The 21,979-nt window shown below is 38.3% G+C and overlaps 1 protein-coding gene across 4 annotated transcripts in view; it reads right to left on the reverse strand.

Annotated features, from left to right (window-relative positions):
* EHBP1 (EH domain binding protein 1) overlaps positions 1–21,979 on the reverse strand; it is a 276,734-nt gene that overhangs the window by 97,312 nt on the left and 157,443 nt on the right. For all 4 annotated transcript variants that reach the window (XM_080997355.1, XM_080997356.1, XM_080997357.1 and 1 more), the window contains 2 exons: positions 13,189–14,088; positions 7,475–7,618 (listed from right to left, as the gene is read on the reverse strand). In XM_080997355.1, coding sequence (XP_080853481.1) covers positions 7,475–7,618; positions 13,189–14,088 — 1,044 coding nt within the window. The remainder of the gene's footprint in view (positions 1–7,474; positions 7,619–13,188; positions 14,089–21,979) is intronic.

Below are 21,979 nucleotides of genomic sequence, written 5' to 3' on the forward strand. Positions count from 1 at the left end.
TAGGTCCAAATTTATAGTGAACTATTCAGTTTCATTAAGGCTTCCAGAAGGAGTGACTAGTGACACTCCTTTAATTTCGAAGCCAGCAGGCAAGTGACTATTTTAACTTTAGTGTGCACAATATGCTGCTGAAGACAACTACACCTTTAGTTGGTCAGTGAAGTATGAACACCTTTTACCTATTACTTTATAACATGCGAGACCACTCTGTGCGCAGCTGCAGGGTAAGAGTACATTTGCAGAGGCAAATGTGCATCCATCCCTGATATTCTTCACACCAGGTGTTATGATTTTTACACTGGAATGCTTTTATTTATTTTACACACACACAAAAATAATCTCTCTTTGTGCCTAGTACATTCCCTCAAAGTAAAAATAGAAAAGAAAAAGAAGCATTAAAAACTAGATAAAGCCAACATTATATTATGGAAGTTATAACTGTGTGAAGAAGAATGTAGTATATTTTCTAAAAAGGGAGTTGTTCAAAACCACTGTTTTATCAGAAGATATTTGAGACAGTTTGTGGGAGCTATGTAGGAAGTAACATTAACACCTTCCCCTAAACACACATTTCTTTATCCAGGAAAAATAGTTGCAAAAGTATATTACATAACATTTAGGACTAACAATTATGACTTGAACAATATGATACACAAAGTACCCTTCTTTCTAAATACTATGATTTGATTTTCTAGACAATGCAGTATTGAAAGGCAATACCCACGAAAAACACAAAAATAAGAGTCTAGCAGAAGTACTTTCTGAGTGATTGCCCCATTTAACTATTTACACTAATGTTTCGCTCTCTTTCTGCCCCTCACCCATTTTTAAAAAGTTGCTGTTTTGAAGAGTCCTACTTCAAAGGGTTCATTTTTGCCCTGGTTCCTGTCAGAAACCCTAAAGTGGAAAGTCACTGCACTGCCTTGGCACAAAGAATCCCTGCGGCTAAAATCAAACAAAGCCCAATTAAACTAATCATAACGACCCAGTGAACACAAGGAAGCTCACCTGGTATTTCTGGACTTCTTGTGTGAAATTCCCAACTCTACTAAGTACTTGGTACTATAATTACCCTGACCAAAATACTGTGAAATTACTGCTCTGATCTACTAATGGCTGCAAAAATCAAGCCGTTGTGGTTTGATGCCAAGGGGCTGTAGCAAGGTGGCACAATGCTTTCTGACAGAGACGACAACTTCTAAAAAATTCGGGGTTGAGGGGGGGAGAGGGGAAAATTAACGGTATGTGGTTTACATTGCCAAAGACTGTTCATTAATTACCAATTTAATCTCCGCTGGAGGCATGACATTACAAAAATCTGGCTGAAAGTTCTAATAGATTATGAAGACCACCTAAGTAGAGTGACCAAGAAATGTACAAAACAATTAATACTGTTTCACTGCTATCAAAGAAGCTCAGATTATTTTACATCAAGTGAAGCAAAAGAATTAGTAGCTTCACAGTGCCACCACTAGGAACTGTAAATACAATGGCACACAATTAGTAATGCACATGTGACTTTTCGTTCAAGGCATATATCCTTGGGAAAGCCAGAAACATGATAAGGAGAACAAAAGAAACATTTTAAAATGAAATGAATAAAGATTTTAACTCTACCCTCGTGCATGCTGAGAAATAACAGAATAGGCAATGAAACATACGGCTCTAAGTAATGTTGATATCATCCTGGGATGAATTGAAAACAGCCACACAAAAACATTTATGGTCATTAGCAGCTGCATAAAAAGAGCATCCCTGGTGCTAAGAAAAAGTATTGGCTTTGTACAGAAATGATCTCTCTGAAATAGAGATCACTTCACTGCTGGTCTTTATGGGCAAACAAGAAAATATTTGGGTTCTTGAAAAAGGCTAGTGCTTCTTCACATGGCCTAGAAACATGTTGCTAAATTTTGACAGGGCATTTTCAGTATTGTTTGATAGTGAATGACACAGGTCAGACAACATGCAAGTTAAAAGTCCAAAAAAATTATGTCTGTTGCAACCCAAGTGATGCCCCCCAGGCCGCATCCTTCAAAAGTGTTAAAAATAACTTGTGGTGGAATTAACCACTTTATTTAAACACAAAATCGATCTATTCTGCACCACAAATAATATTTACATCATTATGTAATAAATATTACATCAAGACTATTTTTATTTGTTACTTGTTATGAAAGCAAAAGAGCTCATTAAACGTATCTGATTCTAAGTTCTAACAATATACAGCAAAAGGAAATGTATTATTTATGCGTGTGGTGCATGCCAAATTTTGTGCTCTGAAGCAAGGCATTTCTGCCTCCCTCTTCAATTACTACAAAAACATAGTAGGTATGCCATCAAAACATTTTAAACCTTAAAAGAAGATAAAGTTCCTCCATAAAAAATATAATATTAGTGTGAATTAAAACTGGATCAGACTACACAGATCGTCAGAAGATGAACAAGTTTGCTTTTTTAAAATGTTTTGTATTTTCTGTCAGTTAAGACAACATATGCAGTTTAAAATAGCTATAAAAAAATTCATATTCATGATATTTAAATATTATTGTGAATACCCTTATCAGCTTAAACCACATTTGACAGCTTTTTAGAGGCATAGATGGAAGACAAATATGGCCAACAGTGAATAAGATACCAACACTCAGGGATTATCAAAATAATGTTCCATCTTTTTAACAATTAGATAGTAACTGTTTCTTTTGTAATCTAATGGCAATCTGATGATCATATCTAAATCTGGTCACAATTATCAGCATGACAGATTAGCCTCCCCCCCAATCAATATTTTCCAATTATCATCAAAGGGCAAGGTTGCCTTCTATAAAGTCCCACCCTTCAATATATTTAAAAGGGGATCTGTTGTACGTTTAATTGACAGCAGCCAGCCTTATTCTCTTGGTTCTCTCATTTCTCATAAGCAATTTACTGATAATGTAAATCCAAACAATTTAGAAACTTGGTAGTGCCTCTTTAGGCAGTTAGACAAAGGTGCCGTTACCTTCTGGATAGGGAGAGATAGCCTTTCTTTTGAGGAAAGCTGTAGCGAACTGCAGTGCAACAGTATGTTCTGACCATTTGCTTCAGTAAATGATAATAATAATAATAATAATAATAATAAGTAAACCTGTCCACAGTCTTGTGTAGAATCTATATCTTGCTTTCTATTGCACAAAATTTAGATACAATTTTACTTATAACAGCTTCAAATGAAGCTTAACAGCTCTCTGTCAAATGCAACTTTCAACTTGTTCATCCTACGACGTATGCCTTTTGGTAATATACCAGCAGCCCTCCAAATATCTGCATATTTTGTTTGTATCACAGTGATGGTGGTAGTGGGACTAATATTGGATGGGATCAATAACCAATAAAGTTAATATATGACAATTTTTAATGGACACTGGAACAGCTCTTTTGTAGTTTTAATTAATGCCAAAATTATATCTGGTTTTTTTTCTTCTAAAATCAGGTGAAGCATTCCCTTTCTAGGAAATTGCTTGTCTGATGATTTATTAAGATTGCCACAAATTATTTTTGCTTCATATGGGTCAGTTTGCATGTTAAAAAGTTTCCACTTCCCTATTAAAATATCTCCTATACATGAAAATGATATGTAATAGGCAAAACAGAAAGATACCTGGATACAAAGTTCGTATTAAGTATGCATTAGATACAGCTAACACAAGTTGTTGGGGCAGGACAGTAATATAAATAAATGTTTCTAACTGATATCTTTTAAGCATAAATCTTGCTCCAACTTATCACATGCAGTATTTCCATGTCGATAAGTAGCTGTTTTTGGTGAAAATCTGTACCCTTTTTTGCTTACTGTGTAGTCGCAACACTTACCCCTTTTTTTTTTTTTACACACACAGAGAGGCTAGTAATATAAACATGTAAGATATCTTGTTTTAAATAATGAGCTGAAATTGAGGATATGGGGATTAAGTTCAAATTTTAAAACTACTCTGTCCCTCTAATTCACAGGTTTTCAGGCTGTGTTCCAGGAAGGCTTACGATTTTGCAGAGGCTCACTGGAATTCCACAATATGAACACTACCAAAGGCAGCTGAGCTTCCCTGAAAGACAGCTTGCTCATCAGTATGGCTCTTCCTCTCCAAGATGTGGTTACACAGGCCTTTTAGCTATGTCCTAGGGTACACACTTTGGAAAAAGCACAACGCACAAACACTTTGTATACATATATAAAAGTGAATTCCTCAGTTCTGTTGTTTCACTGCACGCTGACCAAAAAATGAAGGTTTGGGTGAGGGCTAAAATTTTCAGTGGTTCTAAATACTGTAGGCTGAAATTGAAAGAGTTGGAATAGAAGCAAGATCTCTTCAGGAGTTAACAGGGGCAAACCCAGTTCTTAACTTTATTTTTGTTCCAGTTCTTAACTTTATTTTTCTCATATAACTGACTGGCTGCCATTCCCTCCTATGGAAGGAGCCTCTTCTACATACCTGCCTTCCTCCCTCCCTCACAAGGACAGCTACTTCTCTAGTTTATCTTTATCAGCAGAGGTAACATCAAGGGGCGGCAACTTTCCAAAAGAATAAAATTGGCCCTGGTAAGCACTGTTAGTTATGCTGGGATACATTTTCACTACAGGCATCAGCCAGTTTAATTCCCAGGGAATTATAGGAACTGTAGTTTGATTATTTAATTTCTATACCGCTTAATACTCTAAAAATATCTCTAAGTGGTGTACAATAAACTGAAGCAACAACAGACAACTTAAACAAAATATTACAAAAAACACAATTTCATATAAAAAATGTTATGTTAGTACAGTGGTACCTCGATTTAAGAACAGTCCGGTTTAAGAACGATTTGGTTTTCAAACTCCGCAAAACCGGAAATAGTGTCTTGGTTTGAGAACTTTACCTCGGTATAAGAACAGAATCCAAACAGTGGAAGGGCACCGGCAGTGGGAGGCCTCATTAGGGGAAGCGTGCCTCACTTTAAGAATGGTTTTGGTTTAATAACAGACTTCCGGAATGGATTAAGTCCATAAACCAAGGTACCATTGTACAAAGTTACTAATATATATAAATCGATATACAGTGGTACCTCTAGTTACGAACTTAATTTGTTCCGGAGGTCCGTTCTTAACCTGAAAGTGTTCTTATCTAGAGGCGTGCTTTCACTAATGGGGCCTCTTGTTGCCGTTGTGCCGCAGGCACACAATTTCCGTTCCCATCCTGGGGCAAAGTTCTCAACTTGAGGTAACTCTTCCAGGTTAGTGGAGTTTGTAACCTGAGGCATTTGTAACTCGAGGTACCACTGTAATTTCATTTTCCTTCCAAGACATCCTGCCTCACAGTCCCCCCTGGGTCTCCCCAGGGTCCAAAGAAGGCAAGTAAGTAGCTCAAATATAATTTCCAGCAGCCTCATGAAACTACGGATTCAGGGTTATTTGGGGAAACATATTGTTCTGAATAATTTCCAAATCCATTTTAAGTTTGTTGCATCTTCCTCCCACATCTCCCTTGATTCAATTATGTATTGCCTGACTTCTTACAGAGACATCTGAAAACTGTGACAACAACAATATCTGTCCTCCAGTTGGGGAGGGGGAACTGCATCACTATTTGTTTAATTGCAAAACACTGAACTAATATGTTGATGCTTGCATATGAGTGGGATATTTAAAGAGATATAAGATAAGCTTAATTGAAAAGGAAATAATAAGCAGATTGCTGCAAATGACCTGGGTGAGTGTCACAACAATAAAGAGACATGTTCATTCATTTCTTTCTGGAGAACAAAGTACCAGTCTCAGGCACATGCATCCCACACCCCTCAGGGAGGTGAACCACGAATGCCGTTCTGCTATGCTCATCAGATGAAAAACCTGCAATCGTTAGTTTATCCCCATGATGAGGAAAGTGAGGTTTGGAAAACTATGAAGCCTTGTACCTTGTTGAAAATTCTTTTCATAAAGTATTAAGGGAGCAGTGCCAAAATGTTTGGGGGGGGGGAGGGGAAGGGGAATTCTTAATGATAAGGTAAATTGGAATAGCTATATCAAAAGAAAAAGAAAAAAGTCTACCACTCTTGATTTAACTTAGGCTATATAAATCATTCTTACCATGGTTTCCTCTGAAAAATAATAAACATTTTATATCAACAGGGATAAAAATTATAAAAATAAATGTGGTGTTTAGAGGCTTATTGCAAAGGTGGAAATGTTCAAAATTAAGCAAAACTACTTCTTTAATGATAAATCTGTGACTGGATAGTATCTGAGATGAGCAAAATGATTGTACAAACCACCAGGAAGGTTAGTAATTACGTGTTACAAGGCCACAATTCTGCTATCAGTGGCAGAGTTGTGTGTAGTACTTAGCATATTGTGGCTAGGTACATTGTCCTATAATGTTAATGAAAAATGTAAGATTGATATGATGAGTACTTAGTTTTGCTCTTTAAAAATTATTCTATGCCATGAAGAATTCAAATTACAGTTAAATACAATTTCCTGATGGTTTAAGTTTAAACTACAACAATAAAAAAACAACTTGATGCCAATCTGAAATGTAAATACAACATTCAGTCAGGTCACCTTAATGGAATTCAAAGCTAGATGCATAGAGAAATCATTGACCAATTGCAGTGATTTTTTTTTCTGTGGATAAAAGCTATTCACTACGAAGCCTGGACAGGTTAGCATGTAAAACCTTCCCAGCAATTACACATGTGCAAATATGAGTAAAGTAAAAAGTAAAATCAGGTAAGACTGGGGCAAGGCAGTTTACACTTGCAAATACAAATCAAGGGTTTATTGAAAGGCTTGAAAGATTTTGGCCATACTGCAGTCATTAGCAAAATGAGCACTGCAGTGCTAGCACAGTTTCTCATGTGCAAATGGTTAGAATTGCAAAATTACAGCACATAATGTGACACAACAGGCAACCTCAGCTTTGGAAAGGATTGCATAAAAATTTAATTAGCTTTCATCTCCAGAGATTACAGTTCCCTCCAGGTCACCATTGAGGTTATTGGTGGAGCAATAGGCAACTGCAGCTGCCTCCCCATTGGACCCAGGTTTGCTTAGCTATGCTTCCCAATGCTATGAGAATAATTCATTCTGATGATAAAAGGAGGGTCACTGTGAGAAACAGTACTGGGTGAAACACTGTAACATGACAGATAACTTTGCCTTTCATCTGACTAATATCTTAAACCGGCTAGCACTCAAAGAGCACTGCTTTCAACGGACTTTCGATCTTTCATTGGCCTCAGTAGGAAAATAATCAGCTCTTGGTTGGAGGAGATGAACGCTCAGCACTTGTGGGATAGGCAAAATCACCCATAAATAAAACCCTGCTGCCACTTCCACATATTACTATGCTTTAGTATTATGTCCAGTAACAGTTAATTTAGTTCACTAACCAAATAAAAAAAGACAGAAAAGGAAAACTATATATATAATCTGTTAACAGCCATGATGGCCAATATTCCTTACATCATTTGGTTGCTTAGAGCGGCCTGAGATTGTGGAACTGGAGAGCTGCCTATTTCCTGCCTTCAAAGCTGCATCTCTTCTTGCTTGTTCAAGCAGAACTCTTGCCCGTTCTTTTAATTCTTCTTGTCTTGATAACATTCGTTGCTTAAATATAAAATAAAAATGAATGAGAAATAAGCCCCCAATTATCCTATATGCACAATGCATTTGCATGTCACAGTAAACCATGGTAAATGTCTCCTGTTTCATTCTGCCCTTTGTATGAGCAGGAGCAGCAAATCACAATCCCTTCCTCAGCTTTACTATCTCAGTGGGGATCATGGTTTGTTTTACTCAGAGCAAAATGTGAAGCCAAAGTTCAGTCTTAGTAGTACCTTGGAGTGAAACAAAGCACAAATTCCAGGTTTGAAAGTACTGCTAAATCAGCAAGCATTGTTTGTTGCTTCTGAGAGTCACCTCATTGTTCACAGCAAGCTATTTAATTGTGGTTTACCATAATGTGTGAATGGGGCCAAAGCGATGCTATACTGTGCTGCCAATGTCTAAACAGGTGTGGCCTTCAAGGGAAAACTGTATAGCAAGCATGCAACAGGATCACTTAAGACCATGGAAGGAAGTGAAGCAGAATCTTTTCAGTCAAAAGCATATGTTGAGCAGAGAACCAATGTAGAGCCAGTCATTTAGAAATAAACTAACTTGAGACTGCTGATGTGACACACACCTTGTACTCTAAGTAAAATGCTAAGTGTAACCATACTATAGGGGAAGAAATGCATGTTCTTTTAGCCATGGCTTCTGAGGCAAGCAAACAACTAAAGCAGTATATTTCAGCTGGTGATACCTGTACCATCTGACATACTGTGAAGTACCACTGGCTGAAGAACACGGCACCAAATGGCAGGCTGAGCCACGGTCTAGAGAAGGAAGCGCCTTTGGGCCAGCCTGTCGGTTCACCCCTGGTCTTCCCTTCTGATCTGGCTCTCCTCCCCTTCATGCTCATCATAACAATACCCCAACCCTTTCATTCAAAACTGTGCCCAGAAGAAAGAGCTCCTTTGCCCCAATCAAAATAGATTCTGGCCCAGCTGTGCCTGTCCCATTTTTTAATGGATGAGCACAGCAGTAAAACTGTCCAAATTTAGAATGTTCACATTTAAAAGTATTTTTAATGTGTGAGGCTGAGAGTCAAGGATAGATTGCAGGTCATTTGGAAGGAAATATGCCCCCTTTCCCCACTATTATTCATTTCTTTTTAAAGAACATATTAAAAGAGCAGGTCTCTAGCTATAAAGTACAGTGGAACAATGTCTGTCCTACAGACACAGAAACAAGACAACAAACAGCATGTACACACAATTGATGCTGCTAAATCCTGAGTGTACAATTACCGTATTTTTCGCTCTATAGGACGCACCGGACCATAGGACGCACCAGACCATAGGAGGGGGGAGAACAGGAAAAAACAAATTCTCTCCCTCTCTGCTCAGCGCCCCTTCAGCGAAGCGGCAGGAGAAGTGGAGCCCCTTCCATTTCTCCTCCCGCTTCACTGAAGGGGCGCTGTGCAGAGAGGGAAAACTGTGCAGTGAAGCGAAGCCTGGAGAGCAAGAGTGATTGGTGTGCACCGACCCCTCTCGCTCTCCAGGCTTCAGACGGCTATCCGCAAGCCTTCAGAGCACGGCGGGAACTCCTGCTGCACTCTGAAGGCTTGCAGATAGCTGCCTGAAGCCCCCGGATCGCAGCGGGAGTTCCCTGTGCTCCGGGGGCTTCAGGCGGCTTCAGCAAAAGCAACGCAAAGCCTCCGGAGCGCAGGGGGAGCTCTTCCTCTGCGCTTCGGAGGCTTCGTGTTGCCAAAAAAAGAAGAAATGTTCATGGCTTTTATAGAGGGGTTTCTACTTATGCTTATCCACAGCAAGAAATGGGCAGGGATTTGCTGGCCTGGAACCCTTCTGAATCATCCTTTTAAAACATGGATTTATTTTAAAAAATAATAATAATCATGCAAACATTACTGAAACAGCATTATTACTCATACTGAATATTTGAGCAACTGCACAGTATCTCTCACCATTCCAGTAAATCTGATGGAAAAGTGGCTCCTAATATGCATCTCCTGGTTGGATTATTGTAATATGTTATATGTGAGATTGCCCTTGAAGATTACCAGGAAGCTTCAATTAGGGTATAATTAGGCTGCCAGAATGTTAACTACATCAAACCAGGTGGGTTCACCTTACACATAAATAAATAAACTGGCTGGTTATTTGCTTCCAGAACCCAATTCTAGCTGTTGGTTTTAAACCCTACGGTGGAACTCTAACTATGGAACGCCCTCCTGAAGGAGGTATGACTGGTGCAGCCAATGCATTATTTTCTGCATCAAGTTAAGTATTTTATTTGCCCGGGCATTTTAAACTGTTATGTTGCTTTAGTCCTGTTCTGTAGATTTTTTATAGCTCTTGCCTCTCAGTCTGTTGTTTGTCAAGAAGGTCACTGATTTTATTGTACTTATCTCCCATATTAATTAATTCATTCGTGCTTATTAAGCACTACATTGGAATACTTGAATGAAGGACAATTAAGGAATATTTTATTTTTAAATTTATATTTCTATCCTGCCTTTCCTGCAATTAGCTCAAGGTGGCACACATGATTTTCCCTCTCCCCATTTTATCTTCACAACAACCTTGGTAGGTTAGGCTGAGAGGTAGTAAGAGGCCCAAGATCACCCAGTGAGCTGCATGGCTGAGTGTGGACTAGGACCCAGGTATCCCACGTCTTAGTCCAACATCTAACAAATATAAAATACACCTTTGTGACACAGGGAATGGACAACCGTAGCAGTGGGAAAGAGCAGGCCAGATGAGATCCCGGCCCTTTAACCATAACTGATGACCTGTTCATATTTATTACCAGTACATGAGGAGGAAGTCCAAAGACTTTGCATCTTTAAACATGATTGTCTATGAACCAGAGACAACAAAGAAACTGATTCCTATGTGTCTTGCCACAAATGGCTGTGTGTGAGTTGCTGCCTGTGTACTGAGAGCAGCCTGGCAGGGCTGGACTGAGCTGAGTTTAACTTGGCTTGTTTGGGATTATACCATCCAACCTATGGGACTATGTATGGGATTCTTGGAGTAGAGAAAGCTGCTTCCTCATTTATGAGTGAAAGCAAGTGAATTTAAGAGCAGCCAGCTCAAAAGAGGAATTCTGTAGCACTTTTAGAATTAACAGATTTATTGTGGCTGAAACTTCCAGAGACTAGAGACCACCAAACTTATACCTTAATGCTTGGACACGGATGATGGGAGTTGAAGTCCAACAACATCTGAAGGGCCACAGGTGTTAACTTTGGAAGTCTTTAAAATGTAGTAACTCTTTTGTTAGCATTCAAGGTAAGGCTGAAAACTCAAACGCTCCCAGCTTCCCCCCACTTGTTTAATACAAAACTCAAGTTTGGGTGCTTTTTTCATTCCCAGGGAAATCAAGGATTTCCTTTTCTTGGGTCAAGAACATGTGTGATGTGGAAGTGAACACTGATGGAATGTGAGTGTCTTACAAAATGCTGAGGAAAAAGAAGATGCATAACTCAGTCATTCTGGGACTACCTGCTGAAGACAACATGTTTACTTAAGAGTTTACTCAGACTGGATCTTCAGTGTTCTTTCTCTTTCCTATGAGTGCGTGGTTTGTCCTTCAGTGCTGCATAACTTTAGTTCAGCCCCACAAAAGTAATGCCATGATCGCCAGTTAAGCTTTCAGTGGGAAAAGCTGCATTGGGTGGTGATGCTGAGTTTCTATTTTATCCTCACTTGAGAAAAGTATCAAATTGACACAGGTAGTTCATGGGGTAGTTTTCAACCCCAAGCAACTACCAGTGTCATATAAAACTGACATATCTAGGGTATTTTCCTACCCCTAGCCAAGTTCAAATGTGTCTTGAGGTGGTAAAAAGTCTCAGAATAAACCCATGTCATTGTCTGATTGGTTTGGTTTTTTGTGTGAAATTTTATTTGCTTCCTACATTTATTTTTTTCTTGAAAACCACAATACATTTGTTGTACCCCACAGGTTAGCAGTGACTGGGACACACACACACACGGCAAAAAATCAATAGAATGCATGGATTTTTTTTGGGGGGTGCTTTTTTCATTTACAGAATGAAAACTATAAATGGTAACTGGCTGAAATTTTGGGAGATTGTTTACTGCTGTACAGATGACAATCAGTTATGAGAACTACACTGTAGGTCTATTTCTGTGTAATTTCTGCATATGAACCCTGGGAAGGATTTCAACAAAACTGTGTTTACTCCCAAGCAAATCAGAACACGAGAAACTAATCCCATTTTATTCCTTTAGTCATGATGGTGCTATGATAAGTTAAGTTTAAGACATGAAAACTCTGCACATGCTCCAACTCTTTTTTTGTTTGCTAGGGTTGCCACACTCTTAAAATGTCAGGAATAGAGGAGTTGTAAATATAGAATGGTGGTGGTGGGGAGAAATGCCTACTATCTGAAGTAAACAAAGCAACACACATTACTATCTAATGGCAAGTTGAGCACAAGTTCTACAATATTGCTGCTCCTGACAAAATCAACTTCAACATAAATGTCCACCAACCCAGGGCACTCCCCCCCCCCCCCTGGCTGCTCCTGGTATGAAGGCTGTACAGACAAACTCGTATGGTTTTTGCAAGTGACTTGCACAACTTTTTCTAACTTGTATGCAGTAACTTGTATGCATCCCATATGCAGGAACTCTGAAGCAGCAAAACTTATTTTGCAATATTGGAAACTATGCCTAAGCAAGACAGGATAAATCTTAATTAGACTCACAAGTGTTTATAAAGTACATAAACCTTTGAAGTGCTTTTCTAGTTGTCATTAATTAGATTGTAACAACATTTGAAAGATATTTTAAGTGTAATCATTTTTTACTGGTACAAAAAAGTGACAACATGGAATCTGGACAGTGCTCTCATGAGAGCTGGAATTAGAAATCACCACTTTCTGATCCACAATCATATGATCAGGTTAGCATTCCATGTCATTGCTCAATATAATTTTCTAAAACATGCCGGCTATTTCTGCCTGAGTCAATCAATGGTCTCAGCAATTTTAACATTATGCTATTAGGAATGGTAAGTGATTTTATTCAAGTAATGTAGCATTATTTTATAGGGATTAAAGTGCTGGTATTGCATGCAGGTGAAAAGTATGGATGGCTGCAAAATGACATTTTATTTCAGCCCACGCAAGCCACCGCCGTCCCAGCCTTAGCCACCCACCTGCTGCATGGGGATGGGCAAAGAGGCTTGCCCTATGCAGCGGTTACTACTGAAATGGCGTAGATTAAGAACTTCAACGAGTCATCATACAGATGTTAAACATTATGTACATTAAATAACTCCACATTCCATAAGGAAAACACGTAAAACCCAGACTGTTTGAGTAAGCTTATTATACAAAATGATTTCCTGAAACAGGAGACAGACAGAACATTCAAACAGAAAGGATCAACAGCATGGAAAAAGGATGCTAGAAGTTCCTTCCAATGCAATGTGTTTTCAAAATTATCTACCTGTAGTTATATATTTGCTGAGCCATACAATAAAAAATAAGCTGTTAACATGATGAAACATAGCACTGCATGTTCAAATTTTAGAGAAGTTACACTGCACTATTCCGCAAATTTTTCCTGTTTCCTTACCTGTGCAGTTTTTGCAGTCAGATCTGTTGGAGTTACAGCTGTTTTGGTCTCAAATTCAGAGTCAGTCTCCATTTGCCTCTGAGAGGCATTACATTTCTTATCAACCTCTGCATCCCTAGTGTGGGAATATCCAGGTTTATCTCCCAATTCTGGTTTTTCAACATGTAATTCAGAACCCAATTTCCTTCTTTCGCTGACATCTGGATGTTCATGTTTTTCTAGTTCTGAGAAATTAATGGTAATGTCAGAATTTTGATGTTCTTTTTTGTCAGTCTCATCACATAAAGTTTCTGGGAAAGCATCCCTTTTTGGATCGCTAACTTGTGCCAAATCACTCAGATCCAACGTGTCTGCTTTTAGTAGTTTTCTCCTCCCCAATAAGGGCTGTGCTTGTGCTGTGCTGCTTTTCACAGTTTCCTCAAGTCCAGAAGTCCTTCCTAAGCTTTGTTGTTGTTTTTGTTGATCTGTGTCACTTTTAGTCCTGTGAGAGGAAGGGGAAGCCACATTTAGGCTTAGATGCTGGTCTGGTGTCTGACACTCACTTTCTGACTTGCCAGTTCCACTCTCATTTATAAATACAGAGTCACCCTGAAAAACAGTGTCAGCCAAACTCCCTTCAGGCTCCTGCAGTTCTGGCTCCCGTTTCAGGTCATTTAGTTCTGCATAAAACTTTTCCTGATCAACAGAACTGTTTGGGTCTGTTTCATAGTTGCCCACTTTGTATGTGCTTTTGCTACTGTTCTCTTCGATCTGAACCACATTTAGCTCTTGCCCACTGAAATGTGCCCGGATTTGATAAAGATAGGTCATAACAGTCAGTTTGTCAGGAATTGCTAACAAAACCATGTCAGAAGGTTCTAGCAGCCGGGATATTCCTAAACTGGCAAATCCATCATAGGCCTTAAAATAAACAGAAACAAAGTCAATGTTTTCATTGTACAAGACAAGTCAATGTTTTCAAGTCAATGTTTTCATTGTGCAATCTTAAAAGGATTACAAACATTTAATATAAAATAAATAAATATTGGATAGCCATCTTTCATGGATGCTTTCCTGAGATTCCTGCATTGCAGGGGACTGAACTAGATTACCCTTGGGGTTCCTCACAACTCTGCAACTTTATGATTCTTTGATAGTACACACTGAAAAGAAGCATACAGTAGTGTTGGGAAACACTTATGATTCTGAATTGAGTTTCTTTTGAGATCACGTTCAGCACAATTGAAATCAACACTGAAATTTCACATTGGCTTCAAATAAGATATGGTCAGAGATCCGTTTGCTGAAATTGAAAGAAGTGTCATGCTGTTGATAAAGTATTATTACTATTATATATTTATAATATAAAGTTGTTTCCCGTACCGCTATTTTAAAATAGCAACAATGATAATAAGAAATAAGGGGGGGGGGCAGACATGACCAGGGGGGAGGTATGTCTTGATGACATTAACTGCTCTGTGTGCAGGGACAGTTCTGTATGAAGGTACATTCAATTATGCGTGCCTTCATCTGCAATCAAAGTGCAGCTGTTTTTGTTTGTTTTTTAATGGTTAACCATCTCATTTGTTTGTGTGAACTGGGCCTAAGGATCCAGATGATCAGCCCATCTCAGGGAGACAATCACAAAACAAAGTTCTTTTCATTCAGCCTACACATTTTTAATCTTAACAATCTCTTTCTCTCTCCGTATACATGCATTCACACGCATACACTATCACACCCTGCAATATGTCCGGAATTTCCCAGACATATCCGAGATTTTGCCCGGGCTCAACAACTTTGCCACTCTTTGAAATATGGCAACCCTCCTCTAGTGCAACGAGGATGCAGAATATAGGATGGGGCTATGCAGATAAAGAAATAGATCTGTGCATATAAGAACAGGCTCCCTTCATAATGGCCAAGAGTCACAGGGACAGAGAGGAGGTTTAGCACACTCCACTTACTTTTCCCCAGATATGAGAATAGATAAAAAGCTGCACTTTAAGAGATACTCTTGCAGTAAATTCAAAGTAACTATATCGTTGTTGTTGTTGTTATATACCTATCATTTTATAAGTGTTGTGTGAAGTTTAAAAACAAATGAACACAGTACCTGCTTGCAGGCTTTCACTTTAATAGAGACAGTAGAAAAGTGGCAGCTGTGTGTGTGGTGGGAATAGGAAAACAAGCAAATGTAGGCTCCAGTTGTTGATAATTACATAACTAGCTTTCTACCCTTGACCCTGACTGGTTCGTCCCTCACTGACGGAATCCTCCATGGTGGCACAATTTGTTTCTCTGTGCAGAGTCCACAGAGACACTCTTCCAAAGTATGCAAGAAATAGCTTCACATCCCTGCCACCCATCATAACATTAAGCATTTGGGTAGCAATAATAATAGAGGCAGAGTTCTACACAAAACAACTGCCCTTTAAATATTGCCTACAGTCTTGTTAAATGATTCTTGCTTATAGCAGGAAGAAACAAGTACCGTATTTTTCGCTCTGTAAGACGCACCAGACCACAAGACGCACCTAGTTTTTGGAGGAGGAAAACAAGAAAAAGAATATTCTGAATCTCAGAAGCCAGAACAGCAAGAGGGATCGCTGCGCAGTGAAAGCAGCAATCCCTCTTGCTGTTCTGGCTTCTGGGATAGCTGTGAAGCCTGCATTCGCTCCATAAGATGCACACACATTTCCCCTTACTTTTTAGGAGGGAAAAAGTGAGTCTTATAGACCAAAAAATACGGTAATCTTTAAAAATGCTTTAAGCTGGAGCAAAGAAAAAAAGAGAGAGCATGCTGATCACTTTTAAAAATAAGGAAGTAAAATAACAAAGAAAAATATGAAGCTATACTACACAAATCCATTTTGGTACATATTTATCATTGGTGATCATTTTTCTACCACCTATGAAAATCTGGATTGGTCTGAAAGTGTAATCAGATAACAACAATCTGCCACTCTTATGTTGTTTCACTCTATTTAATCTATCCATCTATCTATTTATCAAAAATCTAACCAGTGTCTGACTTTGCAAGCAGTTACTCATCATTTAACTTCTAGCAAACTGCTAAGTAAAGCATGGGCGGCCACTTCTTCTACTAGCCTTTCAAAGAATGCACATGCATCAGGTTTTTCCAGTTTTGGAGAATCACAGCTGTTTCTCAATTTACAATTAATTATTACTATCCTACATAGGTCTTGAAGAAATAGTATTGTATTTCAAGGAAGGCTTTTTAAAAAGGAACTATGGACATTATTTCAATTTATAGGCACTTTTGAGAAAAACAAATAATTTCCACTCACTGATCTCACTTTTAATAGAAAAGATGAAACAATCGTTTAGAGGGGTAAAATGCAAACTGTGTTAAATTGTTAAGATAACAAGTTAGAATCATAATCAAAAGTGGGAGAGAGAGAAAATTGTCTTTAATCTGAATTCCTTGAAAGCACTTTTGAAAACTCTGGTGTTGTTTGTAGTCATTTCAGGAGGGGAAAAATGTATGAGTTGCAAGGACAATATCTGTTTGTGAAAATATTGTTATAAGTTACTGTCCAGAATGTTTCAGATTGTGTTGTTAAAATAGGTATCCTCTTTTAGAAGGTGATCCTTTAGTTGGGATATTTAAATGTCTTATGTGCATAATTATATACTATAAACATAGTCAAAAAACCACAACCCTGCACTCCCATCTTTAAAGTTCAGGTTCACAGCCTGAGGGGTGCTGCTTGGTTCAACTTTCCTGCTGCATCTGGCTGGATACCCAACTAACTTCAGTAGCCTATGGTGCCTTTTATCAGCTTTGGCTGGTGCACCAATTGCATCCCTTCTTCTTTTATTATTATTTATACCCCGCCCATCTGGCTGGGTTTTCCCAGCCACTCTGGCAACATCTAAGCTCGATTTCTGTAACATTTTGGTCTTGAGGCTGCCCTTGAAGTTGGTTGTGGAAATTGCCGTTGCTTCAAAATGTGGCGGTCATGGTGTTGTCTGAAATTGGCTGCCAAAAATATAAGGACAGGACTGAAATAGTTTTATTGACTACCAGTTTGCTTCTGGGCTCAATTCAAGTTGCTAGTCTTGACCTTTAAAGCCCTAAATGCTGTGGGCCTGGCGTATCTGAAGGACAGCCTCTTGCACGTGGATGGCTCACTTGTGAAGAACTTTACGGAAGGCCCTTCTCTAGTTGTCATGCCTTCTAAGGCTAGGCTGCTACCAGAAAGAGGCCTTTTCAGTGGTAGCACCAAAACTGCCAAACTAATTCCTAGCATATGTTCACCTGGTACCTTTGTTACTATCTTTAACCTGCCAGGCAAAGGCTACCTTGCGCTCTTGAGCTTTCAGTGGCATCTAACTGTTTGGTTTGTTTTTAAACTATTTGCATCTCTCCTTTTTAGTGGGAACTGGCTGCTTTTCTATATCTGCTGTTTCACGTTACTCTGTGGAATTTTGCTATTGTTTTTCTATTTATTTATTCAAATACATTGTATTCAGAATAGACCCACTGAAATTGATGAACACAATTAAGCTAGGTGCATTAATTGCAAAGGTTCTACTCTGAGTAACCACAGTTTTAACTGCCGTGAGATTTCACTGTGATAAGATAGGGTATAAATCCTGAAAATGAGACATTGTAAAACTCAGCACTACGTTTAATGTAGTGCAAATTTTGCAAGTCTTGATATCATCTCAACAGGTTGTCTAATAGCTGCTAAATAAAGCTTTTTGGTTGTTATTGCTTGATGGTAGACATAATCTTATTTCTGATATTTGTAAACCATTTGGAGCCTTTTTTGGGCTGAACAATGGTATAAATATGTTTTATATGGTATAAACAATTACAGTGGTGCCCCGCAAGACGAATGCCTCGCAAGACGGAAAACCCGCTAGACGAAAGGGTTTTCCGTTTTTGAGTTGCTTCGCAGGATGAATTTCCCTATGGGCTTGCTTCGCAAGATGAAAATGTCTTGCGAGTCTTGAGATTTTTTTTCGCCCCCCCCCCCTTTTTCTAAGCCGCTAAGCCGCTAATAGCCTTTTAGCAGCTAAGCCGCTAAGCCGCTAAGCCGCTAAGCCTTTAATAGCCGCTAAACCGCTAATAGCGCTAATCCGCTAAGCCGCTAATAGGGTTGCTTCGCAAGACGAAAAAACCGCTAGACGAAGACACTCGCGGAACGGATTAATTTCGTCTTGCGAGGCACCACTGTACTAATAGAGAAGATCAATACAGCCATAGAAAAACCCAGGAACACAAAAAGACAGCTGCACTTTATCTCTTCTATGTTAAGTGAGCTAACATATCCATTTCAGATGCCTGAATGTGAAAGTGCATATGGAACAGGGACTTTTTAGTGGTGGCCCCCTTAAATACCATTAAAAAAACATGGCCTTTGGGAACTAATCTAGGTTATAGGATGCAGGTAGGTTATTTTGTTGATAAACTCTCAAGTCCAGGATTTCTAGGTCTGTGTCTGAGTGGTGTTTTTTTTTTTTCTTTTGTTTTTTTGTCGCACAGCTTTCCCCAGGAAAACCTGCTGTTTACTGCTGAATTGGGGGGATGGGGGACGGAAAGCTGGGTTTTCCATGGATTGCCATTTGTTCTGATTCAGTGGTAAACCATGGGTTTTCCCAGGGAAAGCAGAGGGACAAAAGAAACCCCAGCTCGGACAGAGACCTAGAAACCCTGGACCTGTGTCTAGAATGTGTGGCACAAAAGGAAGTGTGGATGAAGCCTCAGTTTTGTTCTGTTACAAAACAAGATCTCAGCCCAGAGGACTATGAGCATACATAGTTCCCAATGATAGTTATGGTACAGCAGTTTCTGTGTGCTCAGAGGAAACATTCACTTCCAGGCCATAGATCTGTTTTGCTGGATCAGGATTTGCTAAATCCCCTTACCTAATTTTGGTATATTTACAAATATGTTGTAATATTTATATATGTATTCATAAGAAGGAAACAAATTTTCATCATAGGAAATATTATATATAATATGAACTATTCAGTAAAGCCAAAATGAACTAAACTGATTAGCAGCAGCTGAATCTATGGTATATTTTTAATGCTTCCCAGATTTTGAAGTAAAAATATGAAGTCTTTAACTGAAGCCCTTTAATTTATATCAAACGTATTTCTCTCCCAGCATATAAGCACTGTGAATGGTGTAGTGTATAGAAATAACTATGTCAGTATCATATTACAAAACATGCATTTATGTTAAATTAGGACAAATGATTAGGTTTTAGCAATCGAACAGAAGACATTTTTTAAGGCATTCTGATTTTTAACTTCATTTTGGGAGACCAACTTCTTCTTCATCATCTTAATTCATTAAATTTGTATATTTTCTAACATTTTCTAACAGTCTGTACATCAAATCTTTGAGACGGGATTTGAACTATAAATGTTTCCTAATGAAGGGTTTTTTAAAGACAGAAACAGCATTCTTGCACTAGGCGACTTCAGGTGTCAATTGCAGCTCATCAGCAAGATCACCAGAGGCACTATTCTAAACATATCTCTATTATTTAACACATTGCCATATTGGTCAAGGTCAGATGTCAGAGGTAAGTATGTCCCACATCCTTTGAGTCCTGCTTTTAAACAGGCAATCCTATGCTTGTCTAAATCCCTCAGTGAGGCTTACTTCCTGGAAAGCATGAATGGACTGCAGCCTTAGTGTAGGAAAAGGTTTTAGAGAACACTCTGATGACATGCTTTTGTGATGATACGTAATTGTATAAAATGACTCACATCAAAGTTACCTGTTTAGGAAAAAATATAATTGACAGGCAAAGTCTCCTCTAACACAGTTGCATTTCTGAACGTTAATGCTTATAGCTAAAGCCAGAGTCCTCAATGCATTTTCCTTTCCTCTGTCAATTTGCAGGACAGAACAGAGAGGGACAAAAAAGGGTGTTATTTACTCATTAATTGGTCAGGAGGAGTCATTCATTGTCAAATGTGTTACACATCTGCATGGAATTTATACTTGGCCATTGTTCCCAGGGCTGTGCTCATTCCAATCAAGGGCATGCAGGGTTATCAGGCAGAACTGTGAGAGCTTAGGAAATAAATCTGCAGGAAGCAACTGAGATACTCAGTGTTGCTGTCAGGCAAAGAGTTGCAAAGTGATGAAAGAATGAAAAAACACCACAGCATGGCATCAACAATTGCTTCTTTAATAAAGAGACTGAGTTAACATTATAAAAATGGGCTAATACATTTTCTGTTAAAATGACTCTCCACTTCCTAGTCATAATTTTTATAAATGATAATTACCTAATTGATTTGTATATTTAACACCATTTGTTCAGAAATCAAACTACTATTTACTGTGGCTTATAATCATGTTTGATTAGCTCTTATACTCAAAGGACCTCAGTCATGTTTGATTAGCTTGTACAATCATAGGATTTTGATGTTAAAACACACTGCAACAGAAATCAGTGTGATGTCACAGATAATCCTCTTAGGTCATCAGACAGCTTAACACATAATGCCAAAAAGATGGCAACACATCTACTTCTAGTTCAAAAATCTCTCATTAATTTCTTCCAACAAACAGTAGCTACTGATATGATAGAATGGGGTGATAGTCAATGTTAGTCGTACTCAGAGTAGATACAATGAATTAATGGACTTAAATAATTTCAGTGACTTTAGTCAGAAATCACCCGTGTGTTTTTGATGACTCTTCTGTGTTCGAAGAGCATGAACATGCACTTAAAGTTCACTCCTTTTATAATACTGGAAAATTACATATACTATGGTTTTCATGTAACTTCATTATTCTATCAATCAATCATTCATCACACACGTTTCCCATATGAAACATATGTTTGGATTTCCTGAATGAATTATGTAAATCTACTGCGAACAGAAAAAGGTGGCATTTTAAGGAGGGTATTTAATTTTCCTACGCATTATCTTGAATTTTGTAGCTAATTTAAAAATGATCAGTTAGAAGTATAAAGTCACGTTGCCTAGATGAAAAAACAGCTAATAAAACAAATTGAGCTGATTTGCACTTAGTTTTGTTGCAGGCGAATCAAGTGGAAAATGAGCAATTTTTAAATAGATCCCTCTAGGGCCAATGCCCTAGAATCTTATGGAAATTAAAATTTGTAACTACAGTAAAATACTTTTGTAGCAAGCAGCGTTAAGTACCAAAATGTCTCCTTGTGATTCTTAGACTGAGTCTCAAATCACTGAACTCAATTCAGAATGTTCCTTTATAACCTTTACATCAAAAGGGTATTAGATTACCTAATATTACTGAGGATTATAAACCTGGACCCAGAGCACTATCAGACAGTACTTCATTAATATTTTTGCATTCTTTTTAAAAATATATCTTGTTACCAACCAAAAACATTGTTTAATACTCTGCATAATATAAAAACTCAATGCACCTTACCGCTAGTTTAATTGACTGCGCTGGATAAAAGCCTATGTGAAGTGTTATCTCCATTTCTCTTTCGTAAAATAAAAGCCATAGTCAAAACAGTGCTTATTATAACCATACCAATGACAGCGTTCATATTAAAGTAGTGACCAAGCAAGCCTTGAAGCAAGATAATTACTGAACAATGATATTTTGTGATTTAAATTAAATTATTACAAAAAATAGAATGATCACAAGAGACCTACCGCTCTTCCTCCTCTCTCTCTCTTAATGTAGGCCCATATAAACATGAAACCCTAATGCCATCATGACATTTGGCATGAATGTTTAAAACTATGACAAACGAGAGTCAATAATGCATCCAATTTGAATCGCAGGAGGCGCAAAACCTTCTGTGAGGTA

This window comes from Podarcis pityusensis (genome assembly GCF_964106645.2).
Source record: "Podarcis pityusensis genome assembly, chromosome: 3".
Classification (NCBI taxonomy): domain Eukaryota; kingdom Metazoa; phylum Chordata; class Lepidosauria; order Squamata; family Lacertidae; genus Podarcis; species Podarcis pityusensis.